General features: G+C 37.0%; 1 protein-coding gene across 1 annotated transcript in view; it reads left to right on the top strand.

The window, feature by feature from the left end:
- The window catches only part of LOC107753136 (transmembrane protein 132C-like), a 186,302-nt gene that overhangs the window by 121,243 nt on the left and 50,855 nt on the right, over positions 1-14,204 (top strand). Inside the window, exon 4 of the mRNA XM_016569261.1 lies at positions 13,885-14,071. Coding sequence (XP_016424747.1) covers positions 13,885-14,071 — 187 coding nt within the window. The remainder of the gene's footprint in view (positions 1-13,884; positions 14,072-14,204) is intronic.

Genomic DNA, 14,204 nt, shown 5'->3' with positions numbered 1-14,204 from the left:
CTTTCAGTCTCATTCAAACTTTTTTTCTGAATACTTAGCTCTCAGACCAGGTGAAATTTAAAGTCTCCAACGGGAATATGCCACAGAAGTGCTCTCCAGCCTGTTTTCTCCTTTTCTTTCTCTCATTCTGTTTTTTTTTTCTTCTTCTTTCTTCTACATCTATTGCTCTTCTTGGTCTATTTCTATCTTTGATTATTTCACTGTTGTTCACTTTTTCTTAGCTTCTCATTTCTTTCTCATCTCTGCCCCTTCCAAAAATGCATTTAATTTTTTTCATTTGTGCACATTCGAGACATAAATCAAGTCTTTAATGCTTTCTCTAAATGTAGGTGTTTTGTCAACTACACATAAAGGGAAAAGGCCACATAAGTGCAGAAATGTACAGCTGATTTCTCGTTTCTTCTTATTATTTCCTAATTTATTATTTCGTGATCCTATAGCTTGCTTTTACATCTCATTTGTTTCTCATAGGCAGAATTGTTATTAAATAAAGAACAAATGGAGAGGTTTTCTTAAAGCGATATTCCAGCCAGAAATGAACATTCTGAATTCAGTGCAGTGGCAGTGCATAGTGACTTACAGTACTTGCACGCCTTAAGCACTATAGAGTGTCAATACAATAGTAAAGTTGCGATTGAAATGTTCACCTGTTGTTGTTTTTTTCTCATGTTTTTCTATGCATGCAAAAGAGAGCAATTAAAAATTTTTTTAAAACCAGCATTTTTAGTGTTAAAGGAATAGTAAAAAAAAAAAAGTAAAGATTAGTTTGTTTCTTTATCGGAACAGATTTGGAGAAATGTAGCATTACATCACTTGCTCACCATTGGATCCTCTGCAGTGAATGGGTGCCATCAGAATGAGAGTCCAAACAGTTGATTAAAAACATTACAATAATCCACAAGTAATTCACACGACCAGTCCATTAATTAATATCTTGTGAAGCAAAAAGCTACGTGTTTATAATAAACAAATCACTTCTGGCCAAAATACGAGTCCATAATCAATAATAAAACATCCTCCAATGAAAAACTCCTTCCCCTGTGGTCCTAAAAATAATTATTTTTATTTTCTAAAAAATAAAAAATAAAATCCTACAAATAAATAATAATTTTAAAAAAAATCACCAAAGTCTGCAGTCTGCAGATCTCAGTATAAATTTAATTTCTCATTAAATTATCCCAAGAGGTCAGTTTTGCTCTCCACATACATTGTTATTGCTCTGTACTCTTATTGTGTGTAAACAATTGTTTCATTTGTGTTTATTTTTATCTCGTATACAGAATTTTAGAAGCAACATCTGAGACAAAGTCACTTGATTCTCTTCAAGACTCCTCAGTTATATAAAAAAAATCAACCTCCAAGCAATAACATTTTCTTGCTTCTCATCTCTCTGGATGCCATTGTGAGTTTTTCCGTTAGGAAGCACCTATGGCTGGTGCTTTATTCTTGAAGAATAGCGTTGTCATTTCCATGCTACACTTCACAGATCAATGACTTCAGTTCACTTTCATTTCTGTTTCTCTGCCATTTTCTATATGATGCACTTCTTTGCCATTTTTTCTCATTTTTCAGTCCGTCTCTCTCTCTTTCTCTGCATAGTGGCTGTTTGCCAGCTGAGTGCTCAGTCGTGGTGTGTCAGATGCTTGTATCCTGTTGCACTCTGTTGCCCATAACTGCCCACCCCAGGGGCGCCACGGCTAGAGAAGCCAGAGCGTGGACAAGCTCCAGTCGCTTTAGACGGAGTTCCCTCCTCACCTGCGAAATGAAATTCCTCTTGAACGCACCAGCAGAGCCTTAATAGTCACACGCACACAGCAAACACACCGCATTTGCCTGTCCAAAAACACATTTAGTACATTAGATGCACAAACTGAATACTAAAGAAGCCACACACACAGGAGGGCACACAGATGCTTTTGCAAAGCGTGTGCCACACACACACACACACAATGCTGGAGCTGTCTCCCCTAGTTGTAGGTTTAGGCTACAAAGTCTTTGTAGTGGAATTGATTCTCCGCTTTGATGTATTATCATTGTCACAGCTAACCAAATTGCCGCCCCGCTCGAAAAGTCAGAGCACAGAGGTAACAATACAAACCCCATCTTATGTCTGTGCATGGGAGAGAAGCTTACACATAAATGCTTATAAACATATACACATATGGAAGTCTGTTTCCACCTCAGAGTAAAAAGGTGATTGTAGGACAGTTTTTTAAAGTAATATGTCACTTTAATGACATTCACATTTCAGTTAGTAAACAGATTGATGGCTCAATTGGACTGAAAATCTCTCATGTAATCAACTCAGTTGATCCGATTGAGCTCGATCTGAATGAAATTTCGATCAAATTGAAAGTGGTGTTGTAGACTTGATATAGAGCCAGATTTACTAAACAAGCCAAATTATTGCGAGAGCGCAATCCCATAAATGTGCTGATGGGAGTGGAAAGTCTTGTGGGCGATCTACTGACAATGTGCAAAATAAAGAACACAGACGCAGCCAGATCATTTCCATAATGACCAATGCATTCCACAAAGAGCAGCACAAATTAGCGTAGGGTTGCAAACAAGCACAGCCGAGGATTGTCAGGTGTAGATAATCTACTAACAGCACAGGCACAGAATGGGTTCATTTTTGGGGGGTGTTAAACAATGGTGCAAATACCAGTAAACTGACTACCGCAAACCTTACTGAATCATCTTGCATAATTCATTTAAATACTCTCCTCCCACAAATTTTGTATCTGAAAGAGCTCCTACAAATGCATATGCAATAAGATCAGCTGCAAATATAACTGTCCACACCTTTTTATTGCTAATGTTTCATAGTGTGTATTTAGTAAATTCTGACAGTAGTTTTTTAACACCAAAAGATGGTTTACGCTGGTGCGAGCTGTTATCTGACGTCATTATATGATCAATGACGTAACTCACTGCTTACAGTTTTTTACGATTGCTTAAGCACAATTTTGAAAACAGGGCCCGGTTTGTCAAAACACTACACACAATTAACACAACCCTACACCAAAGTAGCACAACACTTCAGATCATTTGCAAAATGGAACACTTTTGTCAAAACTATACACAACTTTATAAAAACAATATTTTGTTACCATACGTTTGCAAATCACTGTGTGTAATGTTTTGCAAATAGTGTGAAGCTGACAATGTGCTTACAGTTGTGCAAATCTAGCCTTGTGTTTTGCTCCTTGAGTGTAAGGTTTTGCTAATTGTTGGAAAAGTTTAATTTTAGTGTGTAAGCAATCGTAAAAAACTGTAACTACCATGAATGCATTGTTAGAGAAACTAACTGGATAGTCATGACTGTTTCACGCAAACTTAATCGCCATTGAAACCAGCTTGGTTGTCAGTGGGGTGGTACCTTTTCAAAAGTTACTAAAATGTACCATTTGGGTACAAAAGTGTACCTTTTAAAGAGGTACCACCCCAATGACAGCTTTTTCTAAGAGTGTTTAAAGAGAACTTTCGGAATCTGAAATCGGTTTGGACTCATTCCAATTGACAAATATTTGTATATAAATACCTATTATAAAATATCAAGGCATGTTGTCGCATAAAAAGTCACAATTGCGAGACATTGTCACATATAAAGTCACATATTATGAAAAAAAAAATCTCACAATTGCTATAAACAAAGTAATGATTAAGAGAAACAAACTCGCAGCTGTGATGTGTAAAGTCACATTGCAAGAAATAAAGTTGCAAATATGAGAAACACTTTATTTATTTATTTATTTATTTTTGTTTGTTTTACTCTAAAATGGAAGAAAGCACCCTTAGTACCCACTAGAATTTTACTCAAATGCATTTGAAGGTTTTGACCTACTTTTTTATTATAATCCTTTCTGCTTCTGCAGTTGACTTCTTGGTTCTTCTGTGTCCATCATTGCTCTTTTTTTCCACATACTTTTTGTTATGCAGTACGAGTTGACACACACACACACACACACACACACTCATATTTATGTGAGGTATGTGAGGAGAAAATTGAGTAGTTCTTTCTGGCTGTGGGGTGTTTGAATATGTATGATGGCCGTTGGGTTTTGTTCTAGTCAAGCCTGGTGCCGCGCAACAACACACTACCTCTGAACACACTGTCTGTCATAGGTACTTATCACTGCGCCCGTGTACCCGTGTGTCTTTGTGCGTGTGTGCGTCCGAGAAAGCAGGAGAGTTGTTGCGGACTGCCAAATAAACAGCCTTGTGGAACATTTCTCAACAGGTCTGCGTGTTTGTGCGTCTCTGATAGGAAGCCAGGCGGTCCATCAAAAGCATGCGAGTGAGTGTTTTACTGGGACAAGAAAACAGTCTTGAATAGTGGCATATCATTTTAGAACTATGCCTATTGAGAAATGTTTTTTTCCTTTGTAGTTATTCTGCTATGTACTGACAGAAAGTAAGGCATTTCGCCCTCTCAGACCTTATGTGGGGTACGTGCACTGCTTGTATCCTTTTTAAATAGTCCAAAATATAAATGTGTGTGAATGTCAGTGAAAGCAGGTTGGCTGACCTTGAGGAAAGCTTACTTTCAGATACCAAACTTTTTCTATAGCTTTTCTTTTCTTATCTTTTTTTTTTTCTTTTCTCATGTCCACTTCTTTTATATGACTTTGTTTTAATAATAGTAAGTATAAGTAAATAGAGATATAATGAATATATATTAAATATTCCCAGTAGATAAAAGTATCTTTAACATGAGAACAATCAGTCAGTAACGATAACGATAATCAAACGGTTTTCAATTTTATGAACCTTAAGTAAGAAGTTCAGTAAATATGTTCATTCAATGAAGGATTCATCAGACTGATTCAAACTTGTGAGTTTATGAGTCTTTTTAATGATTCATCTAAAGAACCGTCTCATAAGAGTCATTTTTCTCATGATTCTTACTATACCGCTTGTGCTGTTGGTTTGTTTTTGTGTGCAGCCTGTGAGTTCAACTCAATACTAAGATTTTTTTTTGGTATTCTTTTTATCTCACCACATTCCATTCAGACTCACATTCACAACTAGGGTGAAATATGATTTATTTTTCCTGTGGTACTGGTGAGTTGTGGAATGTGGGTTCTCTTGGGTAAATGTGGGTGGTTGTGTTAATGTATTCATCTATCTGATGTCAAAAATTTGCATAGGTTTGGAATGAGCCAAGTTTGCAACTTAGTTTCAATAGATTGGTTTATCATCGGGTTGGTAGTTTTGAGTCTTGGGTCTCATCTGACTGGTCTGATGTGAATAATCGCTGTTCTTTCTGTTGACCACTTGGTTTCACATTTAGTGCTGGTGTTAATTGTCAAATTCACAATAAGAACCTAATCAAATCTGATAACCTTTTTCTTTTTTTTTCTTTTTTTGATGTTGTTGGCACTGTAATCTTTAAGTTGTTTAAATTGTTTAAGAATCCTAAGTTGCTAATAAGATTCTGTGCACTATTACTGACAAGTGTCTGGAGATGATGTTTGCTGTATACTCAATACTGCAATTACATTGCAAAAATGCAGCATATTTCAGATTTATAGCCATGTAATTATTTTAAACCTGAGAGTTTTCTACAACATATACATATGTACTATTATATAAAAGAATGTAATGTAACATGAAATGTAAAACAGGTAATGTCTTTGTCAAAGTGGACATAAATACTTAAAATGCTTTTATGTAAGAGATTTTGTTAGAAAAAGGATATGAGATGACAGCGCACACACACAAAAACACAAGACACTTCTGGCTGAAACATTTACTCCGGTAACTGAATAATGCAAACACTTTCAATTATGTCCGTCCCCAGAGACCTGGCACTGAAATAAATCACCTCAGTGGGGAAATTGTTTATTTGCTCTGTCACTTGACTCTCCCTGGCATTTAAATGTGGTCCCAGCAGACACTTACCAGGAGCTCATCTGACCTGCTGTGTGTAGAGCCTCTCCTCTGGGATGAGGAGCTGTAAACTGCTAGGAGCTTCACAATACAAGAAAAAGTCATTGTTATCATTTCAGGGAGACTTTGCTAACTTGACTACTAGTGATAGGGAATACTATAACGTGGGCAATAAACCGGTAGAAATTTGTCAACAGGTATAGATTTTGGACTATCGTCTCTATCGCTGTGTCCTCACGTAACATTTTCATGCTCGTCATTTGAATGTGGTTTTAAAATAGAAATAAATAAAGTTTAAAAAGACATTTCTTCGTGTAATATTGCACACAACCAATATTGAAACTTTACTTGAACTTGGAAAGCAGTAACGGCTGAATTCACAAAGCAGTTGCAACTTTTGCATGCTGTTTCACCACAAAACCTGGCATCTAATTCACATCAAATATACACTAATTATGCACTGTACATTATTATTCTTCGTTGGCCAAACACTACTCCTTTCTATGCAAATAAGGCTCATGGAACAAAAACAAATTACATTTCTCTGTTTCAGCCCACAGAAAACTGGCTGTAAATGTGGTTTTATTTTAAACAATTATTTTCTAGTTGTGGCAGCAGTAAATTGTAGGCATGCAGGCAGATATTTATTTTAAACAACCTTGTGAGAACCTCCATTTCTGCACATTACCTGATTGCATAATTCCTTTAGTGAATCAGCTGCTAAAACAACGCTTGCAAATAAATGATGCCATCGGGACAAATGGCTATTTGCACAGTGTTCAGGAACATGGTTTAACAGGACATGTTTTATGAATGTTCAGTCTTTCTTTTGGGTACATATTCATGAATAAGACCTATTTGCTTTTACTGAGCATTGTTCTAAACTCTATTCTACTACTAACTAACCACTAGAAAATAAGTTTTAGCGTGTTGTCCTTGTCTTGTGTCTCTGTCCATGGTTCTGAAACACTCACAGCCTAATATGAAACTCAAGCTACGTTGTTGACAGAAAGAAACAGTATCATGTCAATGAACTAGTTAAACATATTCTTTATTGTGACAAATTCACCTGTGTGCATTAGTGTTTAAGGTTAACTGCAGCTTAAGCTGCATCAACATAATTTGTGGCATGCTGTCAATTACCACAGGAAATCATTGATACAAACAAAACAAAACTTGTTTACAGTAATGCACAGTAATGGAACTTCAGTTAGGTTTAAAAGCAGAAATTTTTATTTTTTATTTATTTATTTATTTTTGTTAAAGCACTTATACTATACCATTCGAAAGTCCAGGGTCTATTAATTTTTCTAGTGTTTTTGAAAGAAGTCACTTTTGCCTACCAAGGCTGCATTTATTTGATCAAAAATACAATAAAAATAGTAATATTTTGAAATGTTATTACAATTTAAAATAACTGTTTTCTATTGTAATATATTATCAAATGTAATTTATTCCTGTGATGCAAAGCTGAATTTTCAGCATCATTACTCCAGTCTTCAGTGTCACATGATTCTTCAGAAATCATTCTAATATGCTGATTTGCTGCTCAAGAAACATTTCTTCTTATTATAAAAGTTTAATATAGTTTTTTGAAACAGTGTTTTTTGTCATGATTATTTTAAGAATAAAAGTTCAAAAGAACAGCATTTATATGAAATATAAATTTTCTGTAACATTATAAATGTCTTTACTGTCACTTTTGATCAGTTTAATGCATTTGATGTATTACTTTTCCTCATAGATTTCTATTATAAATTATGTTTGTTTTTATCTCTTTGTCCAACCAGTAGATGACTGGTTCACTTTTTATAGATTTTTGCTAGAAATAATGTTATTTGTATTTCAGGTGTGTGTGTGTGTGTGTGTGTGAGTGTGCGTGTGTGTGTGTGTGTGTGTGTGAGTGTGCGTGTGTGTGTGTGTGTGTGTGTGAGTGTGCGTGTGTGTGTGTGTGTGTGTGTGAGTGTGCGTGTGTGTGTGTGTGTGTGTGTGAGTGTGCGTGTGTGTGTGTGTGTGTGTGTGTGTGAAGAGTTCTTTGAATTGTCGAATTGAAATGTTGATCAAAATAGAATCCAACTTTCTATCTTGCTCCTTACACTTTTTTTGTTTATTTGTTTTCCTTCCTTCCATTGCTCTCCTTCTATTATTTGTGACTGTTGACCATTTCTTCTCTTGTCTATAATAAGTTTAACACAAGATATTGTATGACTACAAATAGTCAAGCAATATTTTCTGTCACACTTGCATTTCCAATAGCTTTTTTCTCACACCAATTCTTTTAATCATTTTTTTTTTTCTCCCCAAGAAAAGCAAAACTGCCAGAGTTGTGGGACGGTTTTAAATGTGCTCAGTGCCTATCTCTCTTTTTATTCTCTCTCTTCTCTCCTCGCTCACTATCGCTCCTTTGCTGTCGCTCCCCAAAGACTGCTGTCACCCTCTATTCTGTCATCCCTTTCCTGCTGCTGTACCTGCCGGAGCAGCTTTCATATCTCTGCAAATCCCCAAAGACACTTTCTGTCTTCCTCTCTCTAATTTTCTCTGGCTCCCTCTCGCACATGAACTGTATTCCTGCACATGGACTTCAAAGAGAGAGGGGCACTGCAAAATTTGCTCAAGGATACTCACTGTTTATGATGATTCAGATGCTGTTTTTTGCAATATGTGAAATCAAGCCAGTCTTATGGTAACGTGAAATGTTTAGGTGCTACAGTTATATTTTCCAATGCAGTGTGAAAGTTGTATTTGTTAAACATTTTTAAACATGTTTTCCTTTTGTTTTTTACAAACTAATGGGCAAGTTTAAAGGTGTGTCACATTGTTTTTACTTCAATAATAATAATAATATAGTTAAAGGGATAGTTTACCCCAAAATTAAAATTTACCGTTAATTTACTCACCCCCAGGCCATCCGAGATGTTGGTGACTTTTTTCTTCAGCAGAACAATAAAGAAGAATTGTAGCTGAAACTGTGGTCCTTGGTGATTCATAAAATGCAAGTCAGCTGCTGCCCATTTTTGAGCATATCAAGGAACACAAAATTAATACCCGTTGCTCCTGACGATATATTGAGGTCTTATGAAGCTAACTGATCTGTCTGTGTAAGAAACTGAACATTATTTACAACATTGCTACCTGTAACTCGTAGCCTCAGGCAACAGAGAAGTCTGGTTCTTTTCTGAAAACTGGTTCATTTTGGGGTAAAATATCCCTTTAATTGAAATAAAGCTGAAAAAATAGAAATGCTGCCTTGGCAACAAACGGAAATAAAATGTTTAAGTTGAAATTGTTGAAACTAAAACTGAAATAAAAAATTAAGTTAAAAGGTATATAAAAAAAAATCTAATAAACATGAAGAAAATTATTAAATAAAAATATTACTAAAAACTAAACTAAACTGAAATATAAAAATAAAATCTAATTAAAAATACATATAAATACTATAATAGTATAATAATAACAACACTGGCTGCATCCACACCTCTAGGTGTCAGTATAAGGTCAAGATGAGTGTGGTATTGACAGCACAACAAACAAAAGATGAAAGTGCACCTTTAAAAGAAATAAACCTCATTATAAACCGCATTATAATCAAAAGTAACTAGTGTTGATTTGCAAGACAATCACTGTTGGATCTGTTGTCTTCTTTGGGCCTCCGATTCTGACTTTCCTATTGTGTCGGTCCTCAGAACAGCTCGACATCTGTTTTGACAGGCTGTTGTGAAACTTTGAGGACGTGTGTGCCATGGGACCAGTGAAACGAGCAGTGTCAGTGTTCCTGAAATTAAAAGCGCTTTCTCTATTTTCATTTGCCATTCAGTGCTCCTCTGTTTTGTCAGGAAAATTGGGTTGTTGATTCACAACTGGGATGTTTCTTTTCAAACTCAGTGTCTGACTCTCTTGCTGTTCGAGGAGAGGATTATAATTTGTATGAAAGATGCTCTCGAGAGATAGAGTTGTCGAAATGAAACTGGATTTGGGGTGCTGTTTTCATTTTCACTCTTTCTGTAAATGTGTAATCATGAAACTAATATGCGCTCTGAGAGTAGACGCTTCTGCTATTCATGTGTCCCTGTTTCTTCTTAGTATAAAAAGAACATGTCTACAGCCTGCCTACTCTTGTTTTGTCAAAAATGGGCTTTGTGTAGATGCGTAAACTAATTGGCTTTATTATAGTCAAAAATATTATTTGACATGCTGCATGCTTGTTTTTACAAACCTGTTAGTAACATTTACATTAAAAAGTGAATCTGTTTGTTCCGATGTGACATTTGGAAAGTCTGATTCGTAGTAATGATTTATTGTATTGAATCCATTGGTTCAGATGTTTCTGTCCCTCATATGTAGCATTGGAAAGCCTGACTCATTGCAGTGAATTGGTTTGGTCAAATGGTTCTGTCCTTCATATGTAACAGTGGAAAGCCTGAATCATTGTAGTGAATTGGTTTGGTCAAATGGTTCTGTCCTTCATATGTAACAGTGGAAAGCCTGAATCATTGCAGTGAATTGGTTTGGTCAAATGGTTCTGTCCTTCATATGTAACAGTGGAAAGCCTGAATCATTGTAGTGAATTGGTTCATTCAGATAGTTGTGTCCCTCATATGTAGCATTGGAAAGTTTGATTCATTATGGTGAATATGTTAGTTCTGATGTCCCAGATAGCAAAATACACTCGGGCCAGTTCCGGTTAGATTCTCGCCTGCCGGAGACTTACCCCTCGGCCCGCTTCCATCTGCTGCACTCTGGGGTAGCATTGAAAAATCTGACTCATTGTAGTGAATTGGTTCATTCAGATGGTTCTGTCCCTCATATGTAGCATTGGACAGTTTTACTCATTGTAGTGAACTGGTTTGTTCAAAAGGATCAGTCCCTTATTGGTAGCAATGGAAAGTCTGACTCATTCTAGTGAATCTGTTTATTTAGACAGTCCTCTCCTGTATGCAGCATTTATTCTAGTGAGTCAGTTCATTTAGACAGTCCTTTCTCTCATAAGTAGCATTGGAAAGTCCATTCAGACCATCCTTTTCTGTATGTAGCATTAAAAAAATCTGATTCACTCTAGTAAGTCAGTTCATTTGGACAGTCATCTCTCTCATAAGAAAGTCAGATTATCTCTAAATGATCATTATTCAGACAATCCTCTCTCTCTCTCATTGTAAAGTCCCATTCATTTTATTGAATCAGTTCAGTTCCTGTACAGTACATGTGCTATGTTTTGACTCAGTTAAGGCCCCAATATACCGTATTGGCCCGAATATAAGACGACCCTTATTATAAGACGACCCCCCTTTTTCCAGATGTACCTTTGTATTTCCAAGAAAAAAACATCGTCTTATATTCGGGTCAATACGGTACTTCAAACGATATCGAAGAACGAACTGATGTGGCATCATTTCAAACAAAATCATGCCAAAACGAAGTTAATTTTATTTTCATTTTGAGAGTTCAAAACGGTTTGCCAAAGCGAACTTTCCAGAAAAGATCGCTCCCGCTGCAAAACACCTTCATACAACCATTGGTCTGTGACGATAACTTAATAGGAGGTGTGCGCTCCTATTATTGAATTAAATGACATAAATAAACATGACATGACTTTACTGGAGTGCTACTTTGCAGAGTTCATACTAACATACAGTGGTGGAAAGAGTACTGAAAAAATATTCTCAAGTAAAAGTACCATTACCTTCCAAAAAATGTAGTGCGAGTAGAGTAAAAGTACTTGTCAAAAAAAACTACTTGAGTAAGAGTAAGGGGCAGATTTGGTCCTCAGTTTGTGTTTCCAACACACTTTTTCACAGCGCTCATCACGCGCTCAAACTCATCAAAAGTCAACAAGTTCCACAAGCAACAACAACTTATCCAAGTGACCGCTGCAGAACGCACGCGAGAGAGGCAGCACAGATCGCGCGTCTCATAAGTGAGTGGGAATTTACCGAACGTGGTACTTGCGTGGTACTACACTTAACACTGTACGCAATACCCGCAACCTCACACCAAATTTCAGGCCGTGTAGATAGGCAAGCATAGCCTATATACAAATCATTTAGTAAGCAGAAATCCGAAATTTACCTTAACATATTAAGTTAGAGGAAGATGCGACTGAATTGATGCTTGAAGAATGCGCTTCCAGCAGCCATGATAAACAGTTGGCGGTTAAAGTTTTCTATGCACAATTTGATTTGACGAAAGTCACGAGACCTATTACTATCTATCCAACCACGTTGATGGATAAAAATAACATAAAAATAAGCATGTAACGACCACAAACGAAGGAAAATAGCGGAGTAAAAGTACCGATACATCACTTAAAATACACTCAAGTAAAAGTAAAAGTACAAAATTTTTAAACTACTCAAAAAAGTACAATTACTGATAAAAAATACTTAAATTACTGTAACGTGAGTATTTGTAATTCGTTACTTCACACCCCTGCTAACATACCCATGTTGCTATGATCAGACACTTTTCTTATGCTTTATATAAAATATGCATGCTGTTTTCTCATTTTTGTGGTGTTTATTTTGTTACTAAAAGGAAAGCATGCAGCACATATTTACATATTCATCTAAGCAATGCTTTCAGCAGTGTGGGCGCCGTTGGGATTTTCGCTAACAGTATATTGCTGCTCACGTATTTCGAACTTCGTTTTACCCCTAAACAAAGAACGAAAAAGAACTTCACTGTGAGTATATAGGGGCCTTTATGTAAAAAGGATTTTTGTTGTTGCTTAGGAAAGATTCACCTCTTCAGTTTTGATACTGTGAGCCTAACTGGGATTGTTCATTCATTCAAAACCTCACTGTTTTGTTTAAGGAAAAAAAAGCCTGAATTATAGTCTGTGTCCGAAAGCTTAAGCAGCTGACCTGTTGCCTCGCTTTGTAGGCAACGTTTGCGCATGAAGGTACCTCCCGAAACTGATTTAGGACAGACTTCTGAGGCAGCATATTAGTTTAATGATCCACAACAAAATAGAGAGAATTTTGGTAACAACTAAGTAAATGTGTAATTAGCCTACTTCAGTGCTTCAGTGGAAAAAGTTGGCCCAAAATGTACATTTACTGTTCACACAAACTGACCACAAATTGCAACTTTCAGAAGCCGTTAGTTTATTGCATAGTTATTAGAGAGTTGTTAGTTTTCTTATGAATATTGCCCTTGTACATGTCCTCAGTGTATTTTTTGTAGCTTGTAGCAAAGCTTCACTTTTTCAGAGCAGTAGCTCAACTCAACGCAAAATTAATAGTAGCTTGTAACTTGACAAACTAAAATTTCAGAGAAGCTTCTGGTATTTGGATCTATCCTGGCCATTTTTTTTTAAAGTTCACTGATGTAAAGCCAAGAAAAACATTAGAAACAGTGTTGTTGTTCTTCAACTCTGCATGCAATTTGAGGCAAGGTGATCACCACCTCAGGCAGAAAATGAAGATTCTGTGGCTTTGTTTCTTTTTCTTGCTCTCGCTCTCTCTCTCTCTCTCTCTCTCTCTCTCTCGTTCATTCTTCTGTTCCTGTCAGTTGTAGTCTCTGTATGTGTCTACCTCCATCTGTTCCCTGTCTCTCCATATCACTTCCTTTCTTATACCTCCTACCTTACTTTTCCCCTCTGTTGGGCTTCTCCTCTCTATCCTTCTTTTAATGTGTTGCGGTGCGGTAATCGCTGAGAGCTGTGTCATTGCACTCAGCAGCTCTGATGTCTCTCACTTGCGTGTCTCCTTGTTCCTCGATCGACTCGTGACGGTAAACTCTAAGTGACTTGACGTGGCTTCAAACCTGCTTCCTCTGGAGACTTGTTACATCACACGAACTGTTATTTTCAACTGTCTCTATGTGGTCGCATGTGTCGGTTGCATTGTTTTTGAATATAAAAAAAAATGGAAAATTCTCAGCGTGGTTCTTGACCTTGTGACCTCTCTCTCAAAATCACGGCATGGACTATTAGAAAACTGTCCATTTCAAAGCACTTATTGGTGTCTGTCTCTCTCTCTCTTACTTTAGCGTGGAGCCGGGCTGGCAGAGGGTGGTTCAGGTGGATCTGGAGGTGGACGGTGTCGGAAGTACGGTAGGCAGCAGGTCCATTTCCTGGGCAGTGGAATACCCGGGCATCAGGGCCGGCAACGAGGAAACTGAGACGCACATCCACCTGGCACAGAAAGACCTAGTTGGCATCGTGCCACTGGCTATGGTGAGAACATCGTCATTTCTGCTGTCTCTCAGGGAGGCGCTGGGTCTCTTCTGGGAGTTCTGGGACGGACAGATAAAAGAGGCAGGCGTTCATGCTTTTTAGGCGCCTTTGATATAATGTAAAATGAACCGTC

This window comes from Sinocyclocheilus rhinocerous, unplaced genomic scaffold (assembly GCF_001515625.1).
Source record: "Sinocyclocheilus rhinocerous isolate Xijiao unplaced genomic scaffold, SAMN03320098_v1.1 scaffold20, whole genome shotgun sequence".
NCBI classification, from domain to species: Eukaryota; Metazoa; Chordata; class Actinopteri; order Cypriniformes; family Cyprinidae; genus Sinocyclocheilus; species Sinocyclocheilus rhinocerous.
The sequence above is the reverse complement of the archived record's forward strand: the minus strand, read 5'-3'. Positions and strand labels throughout refer to the sequence as shown.